At 40.5% G+C, this 24646-nt stretch overlaps 1 protein-coding gene and 1 long non-coding RNA gene across 3 annotated transcripts in view; both read left to right on the top strand.

The window, feature by feature from the left end:
* Positions 1–24646, top strand: part of LOC117514918 (FERM and PDZ domain-containing protein 4-like) — a 200343-nt gene that overhangs the window by 116340 nt on the left and 59357 nt on the right. Inside the window, exon 2 of one of the 2 annotated variants that reach the window (XM_034175492.1) lies at positions 3265–3387. The exons of the other annotated variant lie outside the window; for it this stretch is intronic. Coding sequence (XP_034031383.1) covers positions 3265–3387 — 123 coding nt within the window. The remainder of the gene's footprint in view (positions 1–3264; positions 3388–24646) is intronic. 2 annotated transcript variants of the gene reach the window in all.
* Positions 4897–20841, top strand: LOC117514936. Its single transcript, XR_004561983.1, has 3 exons — positions 4897–4964; positions 17539–17545; positions 20830–20841. It is a non-coding gene; the product is annotated as an uncharacterized LOC117514936 (long non-coding RNA).

The raw sequence follows: 24646 nt of genomic DNA, 5'->3' as shown, positions 1-24646 counted from the left end.
ATTTTAGAGAAAGAGACAAAAAGAAATAGATCACTGTGCCAAGGAGGGAATCTCTTTAGGGTCAGTGACCCTATGGCCTTGTTTAGAGAAGTGTTTCATAAATGTTAAAAAATTCATATATTTGCAGTTTAGTTGAATAATAAATTAAACTTTGTCTCTTATTTGTTTTTGTCTATAAGCACATGCAATATCAATATCAGTGCTCAGATGACAGTAGCTTCTGGGAAAGGTGCAAGTTGCAATAAACTGTGATGCCAAGTGCTAAGGATACATGCTATCCAGTCATAGCAGATTAAACTTTTTTTACTACTGAGCAAACATCATTGTTAGACTTTTTTAGGTTCAATGATTCCACGGCGTGTAGATGTTATGGCGTCAGTGACCCCATGACCGTGGCAGAGGTTTGCACTCTCTGAGTGCTTCTAGTTACATATAGACTCACCATCACCGTTTCCTTTGTCTGACTATTTTTAGAATACAGATTTTGTTAGTCACAGAGCTCTGTGTGAGTTTAGTTGAGGAGTGTTCACAAAAGTAAAGAGCAGAAAGTGACTGCTTGCAAATTGACCAGCATTCGTGTGACTGTTGTCAATCACAGGATATTCATATTTTACAAGTTGGTAACTTCTTTCCTAGTCATGAAAAAAGCCAATAAAAAGATTTAAAAGGTGTTAATTATTTCCTGTGCCACTCATGAGAAAAGGGAAAAAAAAAAAAAAAAATAGGTGTGGCACACGTGACTAGGGATGGGTATTGATAAGATTTTATCAATACCGATGCCATTATCGATTCCGCTTATCGATCTGATTCCTTATCGATTGCCTTATCGATACCTCTTGTGAATTTTCTGTGTAGTAAAAGTAGGCTTTACAGGTTTTCTATGTCAACAACATTTTATTGAGTCTTAAAGTAAATAAATATGAAATTGGTCACTGTATCCTTGATCTCTGGACATAAATAAAAATAAACAAAATCTGTAGTTTTTGTCAATAAGATACATCTATCAACTGTTTCAGAAGACCATAACAGGTTGGTTTAACATAAAAAAGGTAAATATTACTCACAGACATACGAGGTCTGTCAATAAAGTATAGGTCCTTTTTATTTTTTTCAAAAACTATATGGATTTCATTCATATGTTTTTACGTCAGACATGCTTGAACCCTCGTGCGCATGCGTGAGTTTGGTACGCCCCCTTCCCCCACCCCTGCCACTCCCCCCGAGTCTGCCCTGCCACTTCCCCCAAGCTCATGGCTGCATTGCCTCGCATTGCCTCAATTTGGATGACGGACTGTCTTAAAGTTTAGCGCACATAAACAATCAAATGTATATGTATGGATGTTTTAATTTTGATGTGTGTCATTATTACTTTCAACAAGTAATAATTGTGGATTAATTGCTGTATTTTTGTCTGAGGTGATTGGGTGTGAAGATAATTTCATTGCACTTGGAACTTCGTTGCAGTTGTTGTAATGACAATAAAATCAATCTATCTAATGGACAGAATGTGTTACACTCGGACAATCCAAATCCAAAACCCATACTGTCAGCTGTGGAATGCCACAAGGGTCCGTCCTTGGTCCAACCCTTTTTACCATCTACATGCTCCCCCTTGGTCAAATCATCTGTAAACACAATATTTCATTTCATTGCTACGCAGACGACACACAGTTATACATCAAAATGGACTCCACACTCCCCTCAGCTCTACCGTCTGCCTTTCAGGCTTGCCTGGAGGAGATAGAGGCATGGATGACTGATAACTTTCTCAAACTAAACACTGACAAAACTCAAGCCATCCTCATCGGTACCCCACATCAAACACAGTCCTCCTTCCTCACCAGTATTCCCATTCTCTGCCACAACATTCCCCTGTCTACCTCCGTCACCAACCTTGGAGTCAGATTTGACCCACATCTCACCTTTGACACCCACATCCGCCACCTATGCAAAGTCTCCTTCCATCACCTCAAAAACATAGCCAAACTCCGCCCCTCCCTTTCCCAACCGGATGCTGAGAGGTTGGTCCATGCTTGTGTCTCCTCCAGGTTGGACTATTGCAATGCCCTCCTCGTCGGGACCCTTGGTAAAAACCTGCAAAAGCTGCAGCACATCCAGAACTGTGCTGCCCGGGTCCTGACGAGGAGGCACAAGTTTGACCACATCACCCCTGTCCTCAGATCCCTCCACTGGCTGCCCATCAAATATAGAATAGAGTACAAACTCGGCCTCCTGACTTATCAGTGCATGCACAGAACCGCCCCTGCCTCACCCCACACACCACCTCAAGATCTCTCCGCTCCACCACCTCCTCACACTGCCTTCACCAACCCAGGACCAGACTCTCCACCATGGGAGACAAGGCCTTCCAGGCAGTGGCCCCTTGGCTCTGGAACTCCCTCCCAGAGACCCTGAGGGCCCCACAAAGTGTGGAGGCCTTTAAAAAAGGCCTAAAGACATTGTTATTTCAAAAGGCCTTTTAGATATCTTATTGTTTGAAATGGTTTCTACAAAATCTGTTTTTAAAATCTGTTTTAATTCTGTTTTTAAATCCTTGCTGTAGCACTTTGAGATTTCTTTGAAATGTAAGGTGCAATACAAATAAAATGTATTATTATTATTATTATTATTATTATTATTATTATTATTATTATTATTATTATTATTATTATTATTATTATTAATGTATTCTGCTACTGTAAAACAAATTGTTCCATTAACAGTTTTTAGTTGTCAGTGGATAGTTCATATACAGTCCCTTCACTTATGTTTGAGCTTACTTGGGTCATGCCTAAACTAGTTATTAAGTGAGGTTAAGTCCTACAATCTTTTGGCAAAATAGAAAGGCTAGCTAGCTCGTGACCAATTTAGTTAACTACAGAGTTAAACTATTAATTATATTCACCGTCCACTCTTTATAACTGACTCAAGCAGAAAGCTAGGCTAACTAGCATGTGGGTAGAGTAAAAAAATATGTATTGTTATCACGTACATCATGTGACATTAGGCTACTACATAGTAGGAATGAAGGGAATAATTTATTCTTACACTGATGCCTAACAATAAAATACCGTCGACAAGACTTGCAAGAAATCACATACTGTATTTCTTGTGAGCTTTTGGCCTCAAAAGTTTGCCAGGATTTGAAATTAGCAAAATCTGAAGTGGAGTTAAATTACAACAACAGCAACAGGAACCGTAATAATAAGAACAATTCTTCCCACAATGATGTGAAAATCAAATTACAATTGTTTGTTTTTCCAGCCAAAAGAACAAAACATCGGGGTGGCCACCTCCAGGCGCGAGCTCCTGGGGAGGACTACAGGGGCCTCCCTACACCTGGGACAACATGAACAACAGCAGGGACGGACCGGACTACCTCACCAAGTACATTAAATGTCAACAAGTGATAATTTCAGCAGATATGCTAACTTGATTTTAGAAGCTTTGATTCAGTGAACTTGCTACAGTCATTTGTTTTACTAATTGCTACAAAGCATCTGCTGCGGTCTCAGCAGCACCACAGTGATTGCATGTATATTCATTGAGGTGAAGTCGGATAATTTTCGCTTGTTCACAGTGTGCAATATCATCAGGCAAAATCTTTACAATCTTTGTTTTGTTTTACTCTCTTGTATCTTTTATCACTTCCACTCATTTTCCATCTCACCTCTGTTTTCTACCTTTTATTTTATATCCTCTACCGGTCTCATTTCCTTTCCCTCTCGTTCTCATTGCTGTAACTGTCAGGCATCATATCTGACAGAGGTGGTGGTTTGGGCCTCATGGCTTTGTTCCCAGAGAAAAGCTGATAGCTTTAGAGGAGGTGACACAGATTTGAGTATCACAATTGGATTTCTGGGAGAGTGAGAAGGGAATACAAGCATGCAAGCGAGTGAAGCCAATGATTGGTTTGACTATATTTGACACATAACCCTTCCCAGAAGGTAATCCATGAGAGTTTAATGAAAGCTGGCACTCATGGCATTTGAAATCCTACTGTGCAACTTAAAGAAACATTCTTCACAGGTACCGTGTGTGGAAACACTCAATTTCTGCTGGTGACACTATTAAATCTACTTTTGGAATGTTGAAGACGTACTGTACCACTCAGTTTCTGGTGTACCTGGATCACGACAAACATCCAAGCTTTCAATGACTTCCTAGTCTTGGCCATGAGAGGTGTACCTGTATGCAGTGAAATAGTGACATTCAAAAATGCTTCAATCATATTGACAAGTCAACCACATTATTTAATTGTAAAAAGTGTATAGTTTGGACAATCTATGACTGAATGGTATGAAGTTACAGGGTAAAAACAAAAAGGCCATTTTCAATTTGTGCATGGGTCAAAAAAAATGGTTGCTCCAGTTTTGTTAGTGATACAAATAGTTCAGGTAATGGGATTTAAAAAATGAATAGTTTGTACGATCTGTTATGTTTAGTTATCATGTTACGTAGTTAGCTATACCACATGTTATAGAATCAGTAGATGTCAATCTTGTTTGCTGTTTAATTTGAAGACCAAGCATTCAAAACAGAACTATTAAAAAAATGTTTTATCCTATTGGATCAGCCAGTAATTTGCATCCCTTTTCACCAAATTGGAGCAACTTTATTTTTTGAGTCTTGAACCCGAGGCCAATATATGGCCAATGGGTATTGGGAAGGCTTTGCGTCCATCCGTCCGTCTGTCTGTACTCAGCATAAATCCAATCCTACTACTGTCGGGGTCTTCAAGTTCACAGGAAGCGTTCTTCAGACACAGACCTTGGACAAGTTCAGAGTTGGCTAATCTTGATGTATTTTAAGAGGTCAAATGGTTTCCGATTTTGTATTCATACCACCGAGGGTATTTTAGCATTGCATTATATTTGCTATTTTTATTACAAAAATCAATCATAGATAGTCCAAACTACACCTTTTTGTAATCCTTATCATCAGACAAATATTGTGGGATATTTGTCAAACACATTTCAAGTGGTGTCATTCCTACTGCTATTATACAGTAGTGTTCAGAATAATAGTAGTGCTATGTGACTAAAAAGATTAATCCAGGTTTTGAGTATATTTGTTATTGTTAAATGGGAAACAAGGTACCAGTAGATTCAGTAGATTCTCACAAATCCAACAAGACCAAGCATTCATTATATGCACACTCTTAAGGCTATAAAATTGGGCTATTAGTAAAAAAAAAGTAGAAAAGGGGGTGTTCACAATAATAGTAGTGTGGCATTCAGTCAGTGAGTTCATCAATTTTGTGGAACAAACAGGTGTGAATCAGGTGTCCCCTATTTAAGGATGAAGCCAGCACCTGTTGAACATGCTTTTCTCTTTGAAAGCCTGAGGAAAATGGGACGTTCAAGACATTGTTCAGAAGAACAGCGTAGTTTGATTAAAAAGTTGATTGGAGAGGGGAAAACCTATACACAGGTGCAAAAAATTATAGGCTGTTCATCTACAATGATCTCCAATGCTTTAAAATGGACAAAAAAAACAGAGACGCATGGAAGAAAATGGAAAACAGCCATCAAAATGGATAGAAGAATAACTAGAATGGCAAAGGCTCACCCATTGATCAGCTCCAGGATGATCAAAGACAGTCTGGAGTTACCTGTAAGTGCTGTGACAGTTAGAAGACGCCTGTGTGAAGTAAATTTATTTGCAAGAATCCCCCACAAAGTCCCTCTGTTAAATAAAAGACATGTGCAGAAGAGGTTACAATTTGCCAAAGAACACATCAACTGGCCTAAAGAGAAATGGAGGAATATTTTGTGGACTGATGAGAGTAAAATTGTTCTTTTTGGGTCCAAGGGCTGCAGACAGTTTGTGAGATGACCCCCAAACTCTGAATTCAAGCCACAGTTCACAGTGAAGACAGTGAAGCATGGTGGTGCAAGCATCATGATATGACCTATTTTTAGAGGTCAAAAGGTCACATTCTGTTTCCTATTTTGATACTTACACAGCTGAGGGTATTTTAGCATTGCATTATATTATTATAGTACAATCCAGTGTACTGCTGGAGACATGGCAATTATTTTATTTTTCAACTCATTCTTTCATAGCTGAGGGCTTACCTGACAGTCTGATTGTAGTGTGTTTTTATAATAACACCATGGATCAATCTTACACAGAGTATCATGTTAGTTTTTAGCTGAACTTGTGAAATTCATGCACGGCATTGACGTTGTATAATCATTAAGTGTACTTGCACTCATTTGTGTGCACAAGGGGATGTTTCCCTGAAAATGAGGTGTGGTCAGGCGCATTGTTGGTACATTGCTGTTTTAGTGCAGCCGAATACAATTATGCAGTAGACCACCAAAAATGTCATCTAAAGATAAGTGCACAGGTTTTTTTTCTGTTATTTATACATCACAATTTTCAGTTATGCCAAATAAGAGGCTTTACAATGTGCATATGCTCTGCCTCTACACTGAACTGAAAACACAAATTAAAATGAAGTAAAAATTAAACACAAATGAAAAAATACAAAGCACAAAATGTCCCATTTGAGTCCATCATCTAACTTGCAGTGTACCAGGTGCTAGCACACCTGACTCCACAACACCCAGAGGATTAATTAAGAGCTAAAACACAACCCCTGTGTACCTTGTCTGACTTTGCGCTTACATTATACAATTTGGAAATATCAGCGTGGAGTTGGGCACACTTCATATACACTTTAAATATGTGATTTAGACCGAGTAATGTGTATAAATGATCAGAATAGGGCTATGTGTCTGAATTTTACAGAGGGAAGTATGTGGTACCTCAGGGTTGGCCCTGGGCCCATTGCTATTCTGTTTATATTCAGCACCACTTGGCCAGATTACACAGTCATGGTATCAATTACCACTGCCATGTTGATGATATACAGATGTACATACCTGTTTTGCAGATCATGTGTCCAATGCTGCCAAGTTGGAGGCCTCTGTGGCTGCAGTGAAAAACTGAATGTCATCTAATTTTCTACATCTGAATGCTGATAAACTGAGAGGATAGTAATTTGATAGTAATCAACATTTAGTTGATTATTTTACACTTTCTCTTGGTGACTGTGACCACCTTAAACTCCTGGTGTGACTTTTGACCAGTATCTGTCTTTTGATTTACATATAAGAGAGGTGACTAGGAATCCCTTTTTTAAACTGTGTAAGATCACAATGATTAGACTGATTCAGTCAGAGAGTAGTGATAGGGGTCTGAATTCATGGTCAGTACCACATGCCACAGAGCACCTCACCAATATAGGAGAAGACATGCACTACACCAGAACCAGGTGGTGAGTGATGACCATTAAGAACACAGACCAGCCACTACTAGAAATGGTGCACCCAACAAGCCCAGAAGCAGGAGTAAACCCATGGTGTAAGACTGAGTACAGGACACAGACCCCCGGCCTGACCACCAGAGAGGACCCAAACCTGGCAGAGAGAGTGAGATGGTGCCTGCCTGGAGCCACTCACCACACACAAGCCAGAAGAACCCCTCAGCATCACTGCATCCCCCTGCATCAGAGCCGATGAGAAGGCCTACCCCGGACACTGGTGTCAGGCACACACTGACTCCAGCTGCACAGAAGGGGCCCCCACCTTCTCCATCATTTCTGAGCGCTCAGGGGGAAAACGGACTCCCCAGACAACACCCATCAAGAGCCCACCCCTGCCCTATGAGGTACCATCCATGAGGAGATGTAACAGTGGCATCAGATGGCCACAGCCAGAGATCCCAGGCATATGCCTCAGGTTAATGCCTCAAATCCTCTGGGATGGAGTAGAGACCAATCCCTGCAGGCACAAAATGACAAAATTTAACCCCAATGACAACGGCCTTTGCTAAAACTAATTAAGGGCAGTTTCAGGGTCAACCTTCATTAACAAAGAAAATGTGGTAGAAATCAGCAAAAAAGACCTGAGAGGAGTAGGTCAACAATCAAATTTGCAATGACTAACCTTTGGCAAATTTTGAATTTCATTACAGAATCCACCTGTGTGCTGAAGTTGGTAGACACCACAGTGGAGGTGAAAAAAAAATACATTTTGACCTTTGACACTTATGACCTTGACCATTGCCAAAACGAACCCTTTAAGGGTAGTTCTGTGGTTTAGCATTATTCAAATATCACATTTCATGGAAAATGGCCAAAAGGATCAGGGAGGAATTAGGAACAAATAGACAAGCCAAAATTTTGATCTTTATCCACAACAACTTTGAACAGTTGCCCAAATATACTCTTTAAGGGCAATTTTGTCATCACCCTTCATCCACATAGCAAGTGTGGTGGGAATCAAAAAAGCCCTTTGGTGGCACTGGGAAACAAACAGAGCAACATTGTCTAAAAGACAGTGTGATAATCCCAGCGCTGGCTTCTCTTCACTGGTTCCTTGTCCACATGAGGGCTGACTTCACAGTTCTGCTAAAGTCAAAATATTAAATCGTTGTGCTTCTCTTTATTAAGCTGATCCTACTGAGCTGTGTGTGCTGGCATGTGCCGTGTACTGTCAGGGTGCTGACTGGAAGATTTATGCTCCTCTGTACCCACATCTCTGTAGCCAGGCAGGGCCCTCTGCATCACTACCAACCCCCTCCAAGCCCCTCTCCATAGATTGACATGCACCTCCCAAAAATTGTAAGTACACATCAAGACAATGGAGACTGCATGGGCTGTTATTGGTCTTCTAAGGCTGTTCTTGGTCTTCTAACTACATCATTTCTGGAATCTCACTTTTCCAGTTTCACAATCAAAGACTTTCATGACCATAGACATCATGGGATAGCAGGCCTGTCTCCACAAAAAAACATTGCACCCCCTACTGTTCGGTGAACTGCATTGTGACACCAACCAACCTCAAGGAGGTTCAAAAGGTTTAGGAATGCTTCAAAGCATTTGCATGGCCATGGAGTTATGGAATAGTAGAAGCATAAAAAGGCCTTTAGGACGTGTTCAGCTTGTAGAGCCTTTGCTTATTGGGCTCCAAAGTCTTTAGGACAAAGTCTTTAGGACAGTTTATCAGCCATATTAGACAAGCAAACTCTATCAAAGTGTCGGTGCACAGCCATTTTTAGATCTCTCCAGAGATGTTCAATGAGATTCAGGTCTGAGCTCTGGCTCGGCCACTCAAGGACATTCACAGATTTGTCTTGAAGCCATCGCTTTGATATCTTGGCTGAGTGCTTAATGTCATTGTCTTGCTGAAAGATGAACCGTTGCCCGAGTTTGAGGTCAAGAGTGCTCTGGAGCAAGTTCTCATCCAGGATGTCTCTGTACATTGCTGCATTCATTTTCCCCTCAATCCTGACTAGTTTCCCAGTTCCTCTTGCTGAAAAACATGGTGCCTGGTTTTCTCCAGGCATGACGCCTGGAATTCACGCCAAAGAATTCAATCTTTGTCTCATCAGACCAGAGAATCTTGTTTCTCATGGTCTGAGAGTCCTTCAGGTGCCTTTTGGCAAACTTTAGGTGGGCTGCCATGTGCCTTTTACTAAGGAGTGGCTTCCATCTGACCACTCTACCACATAGGCCTGATTGATAGATTGCTGAAGAGAGTCCTTCTGGAAGGTTCTCCTCTCTCCACAGAGGAATGCTGAAGCTCTGACCAAGTAACCCTCAGGTTCTTGGTCACCTCCCTGTCTAAGGCCCTTCTCCCCCAATGGCTGAATTTTGATGGGCAGCCAACTCTATGGAAAGTCCTGGCGGATTCGGACTGCTTCCATTTACTGATGGTGGAGGCCACTGTGCTCAATGCGATCTTCAAAGCAGCTGAAATGTTTCTGTACCCTTTTCCAGATTTGTGCATCAAGGCAATCCTGTCTTGGAGGTCTATAGACAATTTATTTGACTTCATGTTTGGTTTGTGCTCTGACATGCACTGTCAACTGTGGGACCTTATATGTAGACAGGTCTATATCTTTCCAAATCATGTCCAATCAATGTTTCTGTGTAGGCTCTCAGTGGTCCAGGTGGTTTCCATAGTAGAGAAGCTTGACTCTTCGACTGGACTGGGTTGCTTGACGTGAGGACGTTTCGCTTCAAATCACAGAAGATTCCTCAGCTAAAATTCTTGCTCTGGTAGTCTGACTTCTGTCTTGACTCTTGTAGAGAAGAATAAACCAGAAGCCAACAAAAGCTGGAGTTTTTAACCTAACCAGACCCCTCCTACCAAGAGGCCGACTGCTATAGGCTAGTGACTAAACAATAGCTCTAATTAGCACCTATTGTGCACTCTCCTAATGATGGGATGGAAGCCTCCCCTGATGGCTCCCTTGATGACTCTCCTGATGATGTGAATGACTCATGAAACGTGACGTGAATGACTACACAGAAACATTACGACCAACTGTGGGCATGATGCCCTGGCACTGGTACGTAAGCTGGAAAGGACTGCTAAAACGATAGCTAACTTTAGAAACCAATTAAGATTTAACCTAAGATGCAAACAAAACAATGTTATTCCCAAATGCATGAAGCAAAAGGCACTACAAGCAGGTCACACAGCAGAAAAGATCCAGCACAGTTACCTTAGGAGGATTTTGGGTCTTAGAATTAGAAGGCTTCATTTTAAAATAATAGACCTCCAAAATAATCTTGATAGTCTTTACAAAAGGTTAGAAACCTTAGTGGGGGAAGAGGCCCATAATAAGATCACAAAGTTCATAGTTAAAATTCAAATGGCTGAGCATTTAAAAAGTAAGGAGCAGCAAATCAGGAAGTTTCACAACCTTTTAGTGCAGAAAAGGCGTACTTTCAGGGGGAGTAGTTTTAAAGATACACCCAGACAAATTAGTGACAACAGGGAAAACTGGGTAAAGAATCTGTCAGACAGGGTTCTTACACAGACAGAAAAGGATGTGCTCACTAAAGGACTAAATTTCTCAGTGACCCCTAAACATATACCGACAGTAGATTACATCACTGCAGTAGAGTCAGCCATTAAACATAACAGTTTGTCAGAGTCAGAAGCTGGGGACCTCCGTCTAAGAGTCACAGCAGTGCTTAACAGTGCTAAGCCTCCTCCGTCCAACATCACAGGAGAAGAACAGAAAGCTTTGGCAGCACTGCAGAAGGACCAAAGCATCTTATCCTGCAAGCGGATAAAGGCAGATGCACAGTGGTCCTGAACACATCGGGCTACGAGGCCAAGATCAACAACTTGCTCAGTGACTCCAGTACATACGAACGTCTGAAGAGAGACCCCACGAGTGGCTATAAGAAGAAAATCATTAGCTACCTCCAAAACCTGGAGAAAGAGGGACTCATCGACAGGCAGACATACTACAGACTGTACCCGGGGGACACCACTCCATGCATCTATGGACTGCCCAAAATCCACAAACAGGACGTGCCACTCAGGCCTATTGTATGTAGCACAGATTCCATCACATACAATTTGGCCAAGCACCTCAAGTGGATTTTGGCTCCTCTAGTGGGTAACTCAGACCATCATGTGGAGAACACACAAGATTTTGTGAACAAGATCAAGGACCTGTAGCTGGAGGCAGATGAAACTATGGTGTCATTTGATGTACTGGAGTCACTTGCTCAGTGACTCCAGTACATACGAACGTCTGAAGAGAGACCCCACGAGTGGCTATAAGAAGAAAATCATTAGCTACCTCCAAAACCTGGAGAAAGGGGGACTCATCGACAGGCAGACATACTACAGACTGTACCCGGGGGACACCACTCCATGCATCTATGGACTGCCCAAAATCCACAAACAGGACGTGCCACTCAGGCCTATTGTATGTAGCACAGATTCCATCACATACAATTTGGCCAAGCACCTCAAGTGGATTTTGGCTCCTCTAGTGGGTAACTCAGACCACCATGTGGAGAACACACAAGATTTTGTGAACAAGATCAAGGACCTGTAGCTGGAGGCAGATGAAACTATGGTGTCATTTGATGTGACTTTGTTTTTTCACCTGCATCCCCACCGCTGAGGCCATCTCAGCTGTGAGGCAGAGACTGCTGGAGGATGTGTCTCTACCTGAAAGGACCAAACTCACACCAGACCACATCTGCCAACTCTTGGAGATCTGTCTTAACACCACGTATTTCCTGTTTATGGGGAATTACTACAGGCAGATCCATGGTTGTGCGATGGGGTCTCCGGTATCCCTCATTGTGGCCAATCTGTACATGGAGCGAATGGAGAAGACAGCCTTGACATCGTTCACGGGCATCTCTCCCAGTCACTGGTTCAGATATGTCGATGACACATGGGTTAAAATCAAGCAACAGGAGGTCGAGGACTTTACAGAACACATCAATTCGGTGGATTCCAATATCAAGTTCACACGTGAGGATGCCAGAAACAACCATTTAGCTTTCTTGGACTGTGATGTTACGATTGGAGAGAACAGGCAGCTCCAGACAGAGGTTTACAGAAAACCCACTCACACTGACCAATATCTGCTCTTTGGCTCAAACCACCCCCTTGAACACAAGCTCGGGGTCATCAGGACTCTTCAACACAGAGCCCTACAGGTGCCCACAACTGCAGAGGGAAGGACTAAAGAACAACAACTTGTACGGAAAGCCCTCACAGTATGTGGGTACCCACGATGGTCCCTGGACAAAGTGCAGAAGTCCCAGAAAACAAAGAGACCAGATAGACAGGAGACGGAGACAAGAAGAAGAGGAGTGTCTCTCCCTTATTTAGCAGGAGTAGGGGAAAAACTACAGAGGATCTTCAGACAGCACAAAATCCCAGTTTACTTTAAACCGGTTAACACCTTGAGACAGAAATTAGTTCACCCTAAGGACAGGATCCCTAGTTACAAACAGAGCAATGTCGTGTATTATATCAGATGTCAGGAAAACTGTAATGAACACTACATAGGTGAGACTAAGCAACCTTTAAACAAGAGGCTATACCAGCACCGCAGAGAGGTCGCTAGTGGACCTCAGTCGGCAGTTCTCCACCTGAAAGACACTAACCACATGTTTGAGGACAAGGAAGTTAAAATCTTAGCCAGAGAGAAGAAATGGTTTGAGAGAGGTGTCAAGGAAGCATTCTTTGTAAAACAGTTGAAACCCAGCCTTAACCGGGGGGCGGGTCTCAGACACGCTTTGTCCCCTGTTTACAATGGGGTACTCAGGTCAAAGCAGTTTCAGTCTTTTGTTCATGGTAATGAGCCATTCACATCATCAGGAGAGTCGTCAAGGGAGCCATCAGGGGAGGCTTCCATCCCATCATTAAGAGAGTGCTAACTAGAGCACAATAGGTGCTAATTAGAGCTATTGTTTAGTCACTAGCCTATAACAGTCAGCCTCTCAGTAGGAGGGGTCTGGTTAGGTTAAAAACTCCAGCTTTTGTTGGCTTCTGGTTTATTCTTCTCTACAAGAGTCAAGACAGAAGTCAGACTACCAGAGCAAGAATTTCAGCTGAGGAAGCTTCTGTGATTTGAAGCAAAACATCCTCACGTCAAGCAACCCAGTTCAGTCGAAGATTCAAGCTTCTCTACCATGTCCAATCAACTGAATTTACCCCACGTGGACTCCAATGAAGCTGTAGAAACATTTCAAGGATGATCAGTGGAAACAGGAGGCACCTCAGCTCAATTTTGTGCTTAATGACAAAGGCTAAATTTAAAAGAATCTCAAAAAAAAAAAAAAATCTGTGTTAAAGAGGATGCACATGAACTCAGTTTTGCTGTGAATACTTATGTACATGTGATTTCTTAGTTTTTTTTTTTTTTTTTTTAATAAACAGTATTATTTCACATAAATTCTTGGAAATAGAACAATTGCCTCTAAATAAGCAGAGTACTTATTGTAAGGGGAAAGTTTGATGCCGTCCATAAAAGAACTCCAGGTCGCAGAAAAGTCCTTGCTTCTTTTGCTTGTCTTGTATCTGAGCTTTTCCAGATGCAGAAAGGAAAGCACCTCCTTCAACCACTGTAGAAACGATGGGGGTTTCGTTGCCTTCCAGTTAAAAAGAATCAGTATGCGAGCAAGTAATGAAGCAAATGCCAAAGCATTCACCTGTAAATTTGTGACATTACAATTCGCGGGGGCTATGCCGAAAATGGCTGTGTGGAAATCCGGAACAATGGTCTTTTTGCACATATGAGAGAATACCTCAAAAATACTGCCCCAGTAACTGTTTATAGAGGGGCAGGCCCAAAACATATGTCCCACTGAAGCTGGGCTGTTACTGGACTTCGGGCAGGCAGAATTTGTAGTTAGAAAAATTCTGGCAAGTTTGTCCTTTGAGTAGTGGAGACGATGGAACACCTTAAATTTAATTAATCCGTGGTGTACACATAATGAAGAGGTGTGTACTTGAGAAAGGCTGTCCCTCCACCCCTCCTCTGATACCACCACCCGCAAATCACTCTCCCATGCAGTTTTAGTTTTCTCCCAGGATATATGATTTAAACCCCTTATCAAAGTGTATATCGCTGAAACCTGTTTCTTCTCAAAGGCCTCGAGCTCCAAGATGCTGTCTAATTGGCTTTTAGGTGGCAGGTAACGAAACGAGGGGAACGCTTTTTTAGTGAAACTACGCACTTGGGAATATCTAAAGAAATGAGTGCTGCATAAATTGTGGTCTTTCCTGAGTTTCTCAAATGAGGAGAATGTGTCATTTGTAAACAAGTCACTGAAAAATGTCACTCTTTCCATGCCAATGTTGAAATGCATTATCCAACACAGAGAGGGGGAAGAAGGGATTATTTGATACTGTAGCAAACCAACTAGCCTGTTTTAATCTGAAATATCTGAACTGGAGCCAATTTTTTAGTGACACTTTAACCACTGGATTTCTTATTTCTATCTTATGACTATATGGCAGTGGGGAGGTGAGTATAGGTAGTGAGTTACTTAGTAATTCTATTTCTGCCCATTCTATGCTGTGTTTATTTTTGTATGTAAATACCCAATGTAAAAATTTTACAACATTTGCAGACCAGTAATAGAAAATAAAGCTTGGCAGTGCAAAACCCAGACTCTTTAGGCACCTCTAAATATATTTTCTTCATTCTGGGGTTTGAATTATTCGAAATAAATGATGCAGTTAACCTATCTAGCTGTTGAAATGTTATCTTTGGTATAAATACTGGAATCATCTGAAAGAGATAGAGAAATCGGGGTAGCACTGTCATCTTCACAATGTTGATTTGGCCCACTAAAGAAATTGGCAGTGCTGACCACTTCTTAAAATCTTGAGTCATTCTGTCTAGTAATGTCTTAAATTTATGATTGTACAGACCCCTATCGAGCGAGTAATTTTGATCCCTAAATACATAAAGTTGTTTTTTTTTTTTTTTCCAGTTTGAATGGGAAAATAGAATAGTTGTTATCTATATCATTAATTGGGAAAAGCAAGCTCTTTGAATAATTAAGTTTATAACCTGACAGATGACCAAATTCATCCAGAATATGTAATAATTTTGGTACAGATTCTGCTGGGTGAAATATATATAGCAAAAGGTCGTAGGCATAAACTGACACCTTAAGGGATTTACCTCCCTGAGTGATTACTTTAATATTGCTCTCTGCTCTCAGAGCTATTGCGAGTGGCTCAATCGCCAGGTCAAACAGATAAGGGAAGAGACTAGAAAAAACTTTTTTCGTATTGTCATTATGGGGTATTGTGTGTATAATTTTGAGGGGACAAATAATTTCAACCATTTTGGAATAAGGCCATAACATAACAAAATGTGGAAAAAGTGAAGTGCTGTGAATACTTTCCGGATGCACCGTATGAATAATTAACCTCTGGGGCTGACGCCGTCATATACGACGGCTGGGACCAAGCTTTACTAAATTATCAGTAACTTTTTAATGATATGAGATAGAAACTTACTTTTTTTTGCTGAAAAGTTAACTCTGCGGACTTTCGATCCACCGTCGGCCATCTTTGTACTCCTCATAGAAGCTGTGTGATGACGTGCGCAGTATGAGTGTCCAATTGGAATTGGTTCACCATCACATGGTTTTCCAAAATCCAACTGTAGGGCAGATTTACCTCACGTGATAAACCAAAGATCATTTTCAGGAGTAATATCTTACTAGTTGGCCCATTTGAATACCCCCTAACTCCTCCAATGCACCTTGTGCCATTACGCACAGCAAAACTCAAAGCAGATGGAGAGGCTCGCATGACAATCTCACGTGCTCAAACAAGGAGTGTGTAACTGTCAGGATTGCTCCACTAGTTTGCATGTGAATGTTACTGGATTACTCTGTGACTCTCTCCCTCTGGTGTAAAGCACTGTTTACCATATCCAAGGGGTGAGGGAGAGGGGCCGCTCCTCAGACTGGATCATAAATGCATAGACCATTTTGTATATATTGTTCAAAATGTGCATTTGTGTTTATTGTTTGAACTTTTTTGTTGTACAGTCTTTCACACAAGACCTCAAATTACCTTCATAAAGTGTCAAAACAGTTGTTTATTATAGTTTGCCGTGTGTTTTGAATAAATGTGTGTGGAAAATTATTTTTCCGCTTTACTTTTTCCTTTGTTATTTGTGATTGTAAACCTTTATTACACTTATAAAACACAACAAAAGCAGATATATTATGAAAGAACTGGTTGTCCTGAAAAAAAGAGACATAAAACTTGATTGTGGGATGCAGGGAGAGCTGTTAACAGCAATAATAAAACATTTATGCCAGGCGAGTGAACTGTCCAAAAATGCCTTCGGACCCCAGAGGGTTAACTTTTTAAAATTAAAATTTATTTTGTCTCCCACTGATCTACAGTATGACTATGATAAAAGTGCTGGTTTCGAATGTTGTACTATCTATTGCTGTCCTTGTGTGTTGATGTCATGTTTTAATACTTTTTATTGATAATTTTGTATTACATGGTAAAGCATGTTAAATACTGAAAGCACTTCATGAATACATTTTGGTTGAATTTGGTTACCTGTGAAACATGGTGAAGGTAGTGTGATGACTTGGGCTTTTGCCACTCCTTCTGGAACATGCTGACAAATGTTTATTGATGAAGTAACTTTTGATGGTCACAGTGGATGATTTCAGAAGTCTGCTGGAAACTTTTGTCTGCCACTTTACACAGAATTGCCTCCAAATTATTCAGGAGAAATGTCTGAAGCATCATGTCGCAAGACAGTGATCCAAATCACTGAGCTGCCAACTGAATAACTGACTTCATCTGATGCAGTGGGGAGAGTTAAAGTTTCCAGATTGGTCAAGTCAATCACAAGACTTTAATCCAATTGAGCATGCATTTCACATCCTGAAGAGGAAAGTGCAACGATAAAACCTCCACCAAAACAAACACACAATTGAAAGAAGCTGCTGGAAAAGTAGAAAGAAATAAATTGTTGGATGCCACTGAGTCGCAGGACTGATGCGGTTATTGCAAGTAAGAGATAAGCAATCAAATATGTTTGTGTTGTAGTCAAGACCATGAATGAGTCCAAGTCATGTCCAGAGTTTATCGAGACTCAGACAAGACCAAGACTTTCAGAAGTTCAGACAGATTTAAAACAAAGAGGAATGGCAAGAGGCATGGCAAGACACATTTTATACAAAAAAAAAATGTTTATAAGTTCAATGGTATGAATATTTCATGAGGTGAAAGATGGATCATACCATTCAACGAGGTCTTGTTGACTGGTACGTTCCAGCTTTCACCTGAAATAGTCATTCCATTGAAAGAATGAAAAAACTTTCATTATTTACTTTATATAACAGTGAAAATAGATCCTTGTCGTTTGATTTGATTTTATAAACAACAGAAAAGACACTTACCTTTTGGTGTGTGTCACTGGTGCTTTGACATCAACAGTCCGACACGAACTTTAAATAGGAGTCCAAAATTGTTCTCAGTCAAACTGCAAAAACAATTCTGACGATGTCGTCTCTGATGCCGTGCACTGACTTTGTGTACAGACTGCCATCACGTCAGAAATTTCTCCAGCTTTTCATCCCACCTTCATCCTAACAGCTGTTCATGCCTCCAGACAATGTATAAAGTAGTGGATTTTTTTTGTGTGTGTGTGTAAGAAGAATTTGCACCGTAGCTTCTTCAAATCATTGTCCATCATCAAAACAAACTCTGTCATGTTTAGCTAAACGCCGCCCCCACTAGTGGACGGTGGTCGCAGCATGCAATGGTAGAAAGTGTATGGAACCAAATTTTCACGGTATATGGAACCAAATTTGCACTATAAATGCAACACAACACAAATGGGATGAGTAATCCATGTTAAGTGACATACAAAACACCAATCAAATGGCAAGGATCCACTCAACTGTTGTATGTTTCATACTGTATTTTACTTTTTATATAAGTGCCAAATCACAACTGATCTGAAAGGGTCATTCCCATAAAACACCCACATGCAAACTAACATTAAGTATGATACTATATAGTAATTGTACTGATGCTCAAAGAAAAAAAGCAGTTTGTCATTGTAGATACAATAAAATCTGTCCACGCTATTTAATCCGTTCTATTTAGTTAGAAACAATGCAGTCACTAACCCAACTCAAGATCAACACTATGAACCACAGATATGCCTTTTATTGAATAAATGTATCAGCTGTCAGCCTCAAAAGAGTTCTTACAATCTCAATTTCTATACATTTTCAAGGCAACATAAGCTACCAGATCCGAAGAGGTCAATTATTCAGAGTCCTCTGTGTCTGAGACAAAGACAAGACCAAGAAAAAATGTAGACTTGACCAAGACCTACTGTACATAGAGTGGTCTCAAGACTGAACTCAAGACCAAGACTGATCTTCAGTCCTTCAACGTGACAATTCATCTTAAAGTGAAAGATATGCATTGTCATGTTGAATCACTCAAGACCAATCTTGAGTACTTCAACATGACAATGTGTATTTTTTTACTTTAAGATGTATCTGTTCCAATATTTTGGCTCATCCAACAATTGGGTGGCCTAATACAAATGGTGCTGTGTACTATGTCCTTTAACACATTTAAATAGAACAAATATGTATAAGTACACATTTTAAATAAACACTAGCTTTATTATTATTATTTTTTTTTTATCTCAAATCCAAATCTCTTGTTTTTGAAGAGTAAAAATAAATGAATTGGCTTTGTCTTCATGTTTCAATACTTTTTTGAGGGGTGGGGATGGGGGGCTATATTGGAGAAAAAAACTTGTATATCCTTACAGTTGAGTACCTAACTTTCAGCCTATGGTGATTTTATAAAGATAGAAATAATTTGGCATAAATCAAGACTCGCACAGCAATCTCATTTTGGGGTCAAATGGTGAACGTACTTGCATAGTTTCCTAAAGTATTATGTGTGAAGGTTAGGATGAAGGAGAGAAATTCATTTGGTGTCATGTAAGGACAGTAGCGACAAAGACAATATGGTTGTTGGCCAGGTAACAATAGAGATCCTGTGCTGGACTTTATTAGCACAGAAAAGAGCTGCCAAGGAAGCTTTTTAAGAGAGCGAGGCAGAAGAGAGATAAAAAAGTCACACAGAGAATTGGTTAACCTCGCTGAAAAGGCATATCACCTAATTAACAGGCACTCTGCATTCTCGGCCGCCCAGTTGAGATGGACGTCTGCGGTTCGCAGTCCAAGAAGGTTAAATTTAATAGGACACACTTATGTTTTAGTGCCACTTTTCTTCCTTAGTGATTTGCAATAAGGCACGAAACAGAACAATATGAAATTTAACGTTACAAACATGAGTTAAAGTTCCATGATGTATGGAAGGCTACACATAAGCATCAACAATACTCATAAAGTCTTTGAAATGGAAGGGAAATATTTAAGATGGAAATAACATTTTTAATACCGTGTTAAGAGCAGTTTTTAGTAAGCCAAACTGATCATCATAATCAACTTTTTTTCATTGTACAATCCCAAGGGAGCGATAAGTGTATTGTGAACAGTCCTGTGTATCTGTGTTCATGCTTTCTGACATATTTGTATTATTTTTTAAACCTCTGATTGTTTTTTGAGAAATCAGGATTTCATTTTAATCTTTTGTAACATCCCCAAGCATCCCAGTCAGGATCTAGATAGATTCTAGATGTTTAATATTTACCGATTCTATACTTGAGGTTATTGTTGATCAGTTAATGGATGAATAATCAACTAGTAAATCACAAACTATTTTCATAATTGACTAATTCATTCATTTGCTATTCTGACTTACTGCAATCAAGGGTCAGGGTGGGACTGGAACCTATCCAAACAGACATAGAGTGAGAGGTGGGGTAAATCCTGGACAAGACGCTGCACATAGACGAACACATTCACACTTACATCGACACCTTTGGCCAATTTAAAGTCACCAATTCACCTAACCTATATGTCTTTGGAAGAGGGAGATAGGCAGAGTACCCGGAGGGAACATGCAAACTACAGACAAGCCCAGGTGGGAAGTAATCCCACAACCTTGTTGATGTCAGGCAACAGTACTAACCACTAAGGCACTCTGCCACCCCTAATCAAATAATTACTTTGAGTAATAAAAAAAAAAAAAAAAAAGCCAAAATTCTCTGATTTTGGCTTCTTAAATGTGAGCATGTTTTGGTTTCATTGATGCTTTCTTTCCTTGACTTGACCCAGCTATCTTAGCTAATTATAGGCCAATCTCCAACCTTCCTTTTCTCTCAAAAATTCTTGAAAGGGTAGTTGTAAAACAGCTAACTGATCATCTGCAGAGGAATGGTCTATTTGAAGAGTTTCAGTCAGGTTTTAGAATTCATCATAGTACAGAAACAGCATTAGTGAAGGTTACAAATGATCTTCTTATGGCCTCAGACAGTGGACTCATCTCTGTGCTTGTTCTGTTAGACCTCAGTGCTACTTTTGATACTGTTGACCATAAAATTTTATTACAGAGATTAGAGCATGCCATAGGTATTAAAGGCACTGCGCTGCGGTGGTTTGACTCATATTTATCTAATAGATTACAATTTGTTCATGTAAATGGGGAATCTTCTTCACAGACTAAGGTTAATTATGGAGTTCCACAAGGTTCTGTGCTAGGACCAATTTTATTCACTATATACATGTTTCCCTTAGGCAGTATTATTAGACGGCATGGCTTAAATTTTCATTGTTACGCAGATGATACCCAGCTTTATCTATCCATGAAGCCAGAGGACACACACCAATTAGCTAAACTGCAGGATTGTCTTACAGACATAAAGACATGGATGACCTCTAATTTCCTGCTTTTAAACTCAGATAAAACTGAAGTTATTGTACTTGGCCCCACAAATCTTAGAAACATGGTGTCTAACCAGATCCTTACTCTGGATGGCATTACCCTGACCTCTAGTAATACTGTGAGAAATCTTGGAGTCATTTTTGATCAGGATATGTCATTCAATGCACATATTAAACAAATATGTAGGACTGCTTTTTTGCATTTGCACAATATCTGACCCTGAACCATCCCTTAGTTATGCTGCTATAGACTTAGACTGCTGGGGGGGTTCCCATGATGCACTAAGTGTTTCTTTCTCTTTTTGCTCTGTATGCACCACTCTGCATTTAATCATTAGTGATTGATCTCTGCTCCCCTCCACAGCATGTCTTTTTCCTGGTTCTCTCCCTCAGCCCCAACCAGTCCCAGCAGAAGACTGCCCCTCCCCGAGCCTGGTTCTGCTGGAGGTTTCTTCCTGTTAAAAGGGAGTTTTCCTTCCCACTGTTGCCAAGTGCTTGCTCACAGGGGGTCGTTTTGACCGTTGGGGTTTTTCCGTAATTATTGTATGGCCTTGCCTTACAATATAAAGCGCCTTGGGGCAACTGTTTGTTGTGATTTGGCGCTATATAAATAAAATTGATTTGATTTGATTTGATTTCTTTATTTCTCTCTGACAACAAACTAAATAACTTTTGGATCTTGTTTCAGCAGGTTATATTTGGCTTTGGGAAACATTGATTCACATTTTTCACCATTTATGGACCAAAAATATAATTGATTAATGTAGAAAATAAGCAACAGATTAGTCAATTCTGAAAAAAAAATGTTAGTTTCAGCCCTGTTCTATATGTACCATTGAGTGCTGTCATATACATTAGGGTAATGCAATGTTTCATTTTGAAGTTAAAGAAGGAGTCCATCTGGATGACATGATTCACATCAAAAATGTGTCAGTCTAATTGAGTTTTTATGAAGTTCAACAAATGGTTCTAAGCATATCTGTGAAGAAGTAGGGTGCTGATCACCAACATAGAGTGACTAAAACCACTCATTGCTGTCATTTTTAAACACAGACCGTATATACATAGTGTTCTCAACTAGTCATAATTGGCTTCACTGCTCCAGGAATGCAATATCAGAATCATTTTCTAGATGCATGCATACATTTGTCAATCCAGATTAAGGAATACTTATAAAATGGTGACTCCAAAATAGACTGTGGTAGCACATTCCAAGACCTGACCTATACAGACCCTAAGGCCAGTTGGTGGTGCTGCTTATACTTATATTCTACAGAATGAAATAGATGAGATTCTAAAGTTCCCCCTGAATGGAAGAAGAAATCCTATATAGGCCCTGACTCTCATTGGTGGTGGTATTTTTCTTCTGGACTCCATAGTTATTTAATCAACAAACTTTGTGTGTTAAAAAAAAAAAAAAAACTTTTAAATGAAAAGTAGGTGTGGATTGTTTATTTATTTTTTACAAACATGACAAATTTAATGAGAAATGCACTTTCTCTATTAAATTTTGTTTACATAGGACCCCAAGCCCTGGAGGGGGCAGCAATAGCATCAAATGAATCATAACCATCATCATTCTAATTAGAGCTGCTCAATTAATGTGTGATTATATCCACAAATGACTGTGTTTTGACAAATTTTCCTGCTATAAATGTCATTTTGAGCATAACATATGTAAGGGCCCCTTCACACGTAACAGGAAAAACGCAGAAACTGGAAGAAAATACGCAAAACAAACACGAAATGGGGAACCACGAACCATCCACCTGCTGCCATGAGGGACACACGGTCATACAGCCGTGTTTGTTGCACCACATTGTGCCACTGATGTGGAGAAAAATGAAATAAAAACCAGCTGTATAATAAGTGAATATCACTGGGTTAATATCAATAATGAATAAAAGGGGATGCAATACAGAACCCTGCAGTTAAATAAAAAATAGATGCTACTCGCGGGATTCGAACCTGCAGTTTACAAAAGCTCAGATTACAAAACTTTACCACTGCACTACAATCATTGTTTTCTAACAGGATCATGCAATGCCTAAAATCAACAAGGAGATAAATGCATTTTTTTTTTAAAACAAAGAGAAAAAAGTGCCGTAATAACTGACAAAAAGATGTTTGTTAGACTGTATTTTTGTCTGTGTTGTCATGCACGATCACGTCTAGCTGTCAGTCAGTCGGCGGTCAGCTGACATGCGGTAGTTTCCACAGCAAAGGGATCACTCAACAATGAGTTCACGCCTTTGTCACCCTTATTTGTTTGATTTAATTTCCACTCTTTTTGTCTGTCATGTAAACTGCTGGCCGGTCCTCATGAGAGCATGAGCACCCACACACACAGGTACACTGCGTGTTCTCCAGCTGTCCATTGCAGGACGAAACACCAGACTCTTGGACCTTCAGCCACAGCTGACAATGTTGGATTCATGGTGTGTGTGTATTGGTGGTGAGCGGGATGACACAGTCCACAAGCCATTTGTGTTGGGGGACGATGACGACACACTTCACACGCCATTTGTGTGTATGTGTGTGTGTGTGTGTGGGGGGGGGGGGATTGGCGCAGTCACACCCATGTGTGTTGCTAGGTGACGCGACAGTAGTGTTGCACTTAGACACATTTCACAGACAGGTTGAATGTGGTCGCCTGCTCTCTGCTATCGTACCAGGTGCATGAATGGCCCCACCTTTTCTGAGTGTGCAGCGTGTGGTGTTAGATGTTCGTGTGCGACACCTGGAGTTTGGCCGACACCTGCTGAGAGGGAGATCGAATGAGCACGCGCAGGGCATTTGCTGTCTTTCGGCCACTTGTATGCGCGAGTGTTGTGGTGACAAGTGTACGAGGCGTTTGAGGCGGCTCTGTTTTTCAAGGATGGCACTAATCGGCTTCAATCGTGTTATGTGTGAAAGGGCCCTGATAGAAATACTCCCGAAATAAATTAATTTTAAATCAAATTACTGTTTCTCATTAAATAACGCCACATTAGTTGATTTCAATACATTTGTTCTTGTGTATTGTAAATTAATATTTATGGCTGCGATAGTTTCAGACTTTTAGTTGCCTCTGTTGTCACTCAGGCAGTAACTGTGGTGTTCTGATGATTCTGATGCTGAATGTGAAACATTCAATACTTAGCCAGTAAAGCGGATGACCAGGTGTTCCCCTGCTCAACATTTCGTAGTGGAAGCAGGAAACAGTTTGCTTTTTTAAATGGTAAATGGCAAATGGACTGCATTTATGTAGGGCTTTTCTGTTTGCATCAGATGCTCAAAGCGCTTTACAATAATGCCTCACATTCACCCCAATGTCAGGGTGCTGCCATGCAAGGTGCTCAGTACACACCAGGAGCAACTAGGGGATTAAGGACCTTGCCCAAAGGCCCTTAGTGATTTTCCATTTAGGCTGGGATTTGAACCAATGATCCTCTGATTCTCTCAAGCCCAACGCTTAACCAGTAGACCATCACCCGCCCCCCTTTT

The sequence above is a fragment of the Thalassophryne amazonica genome, chromosome 1, assembly GCF_902500255.1.
Source record: "Thalassophryne amazonica chromosome 1, fThaAma1.1, whole genome shotgun sequence".
NCBI lineage: Eukaryota > Metazoa > Chordata > Actinopteri > Batrachoidiformes > Batrachoididae > Thalassophryne > Thalassophryne amazonica.
Note: the sequence above shows the minus strand (reverse complement) of the source record. Positions and strands in the feature narration are given on the sequence as shown.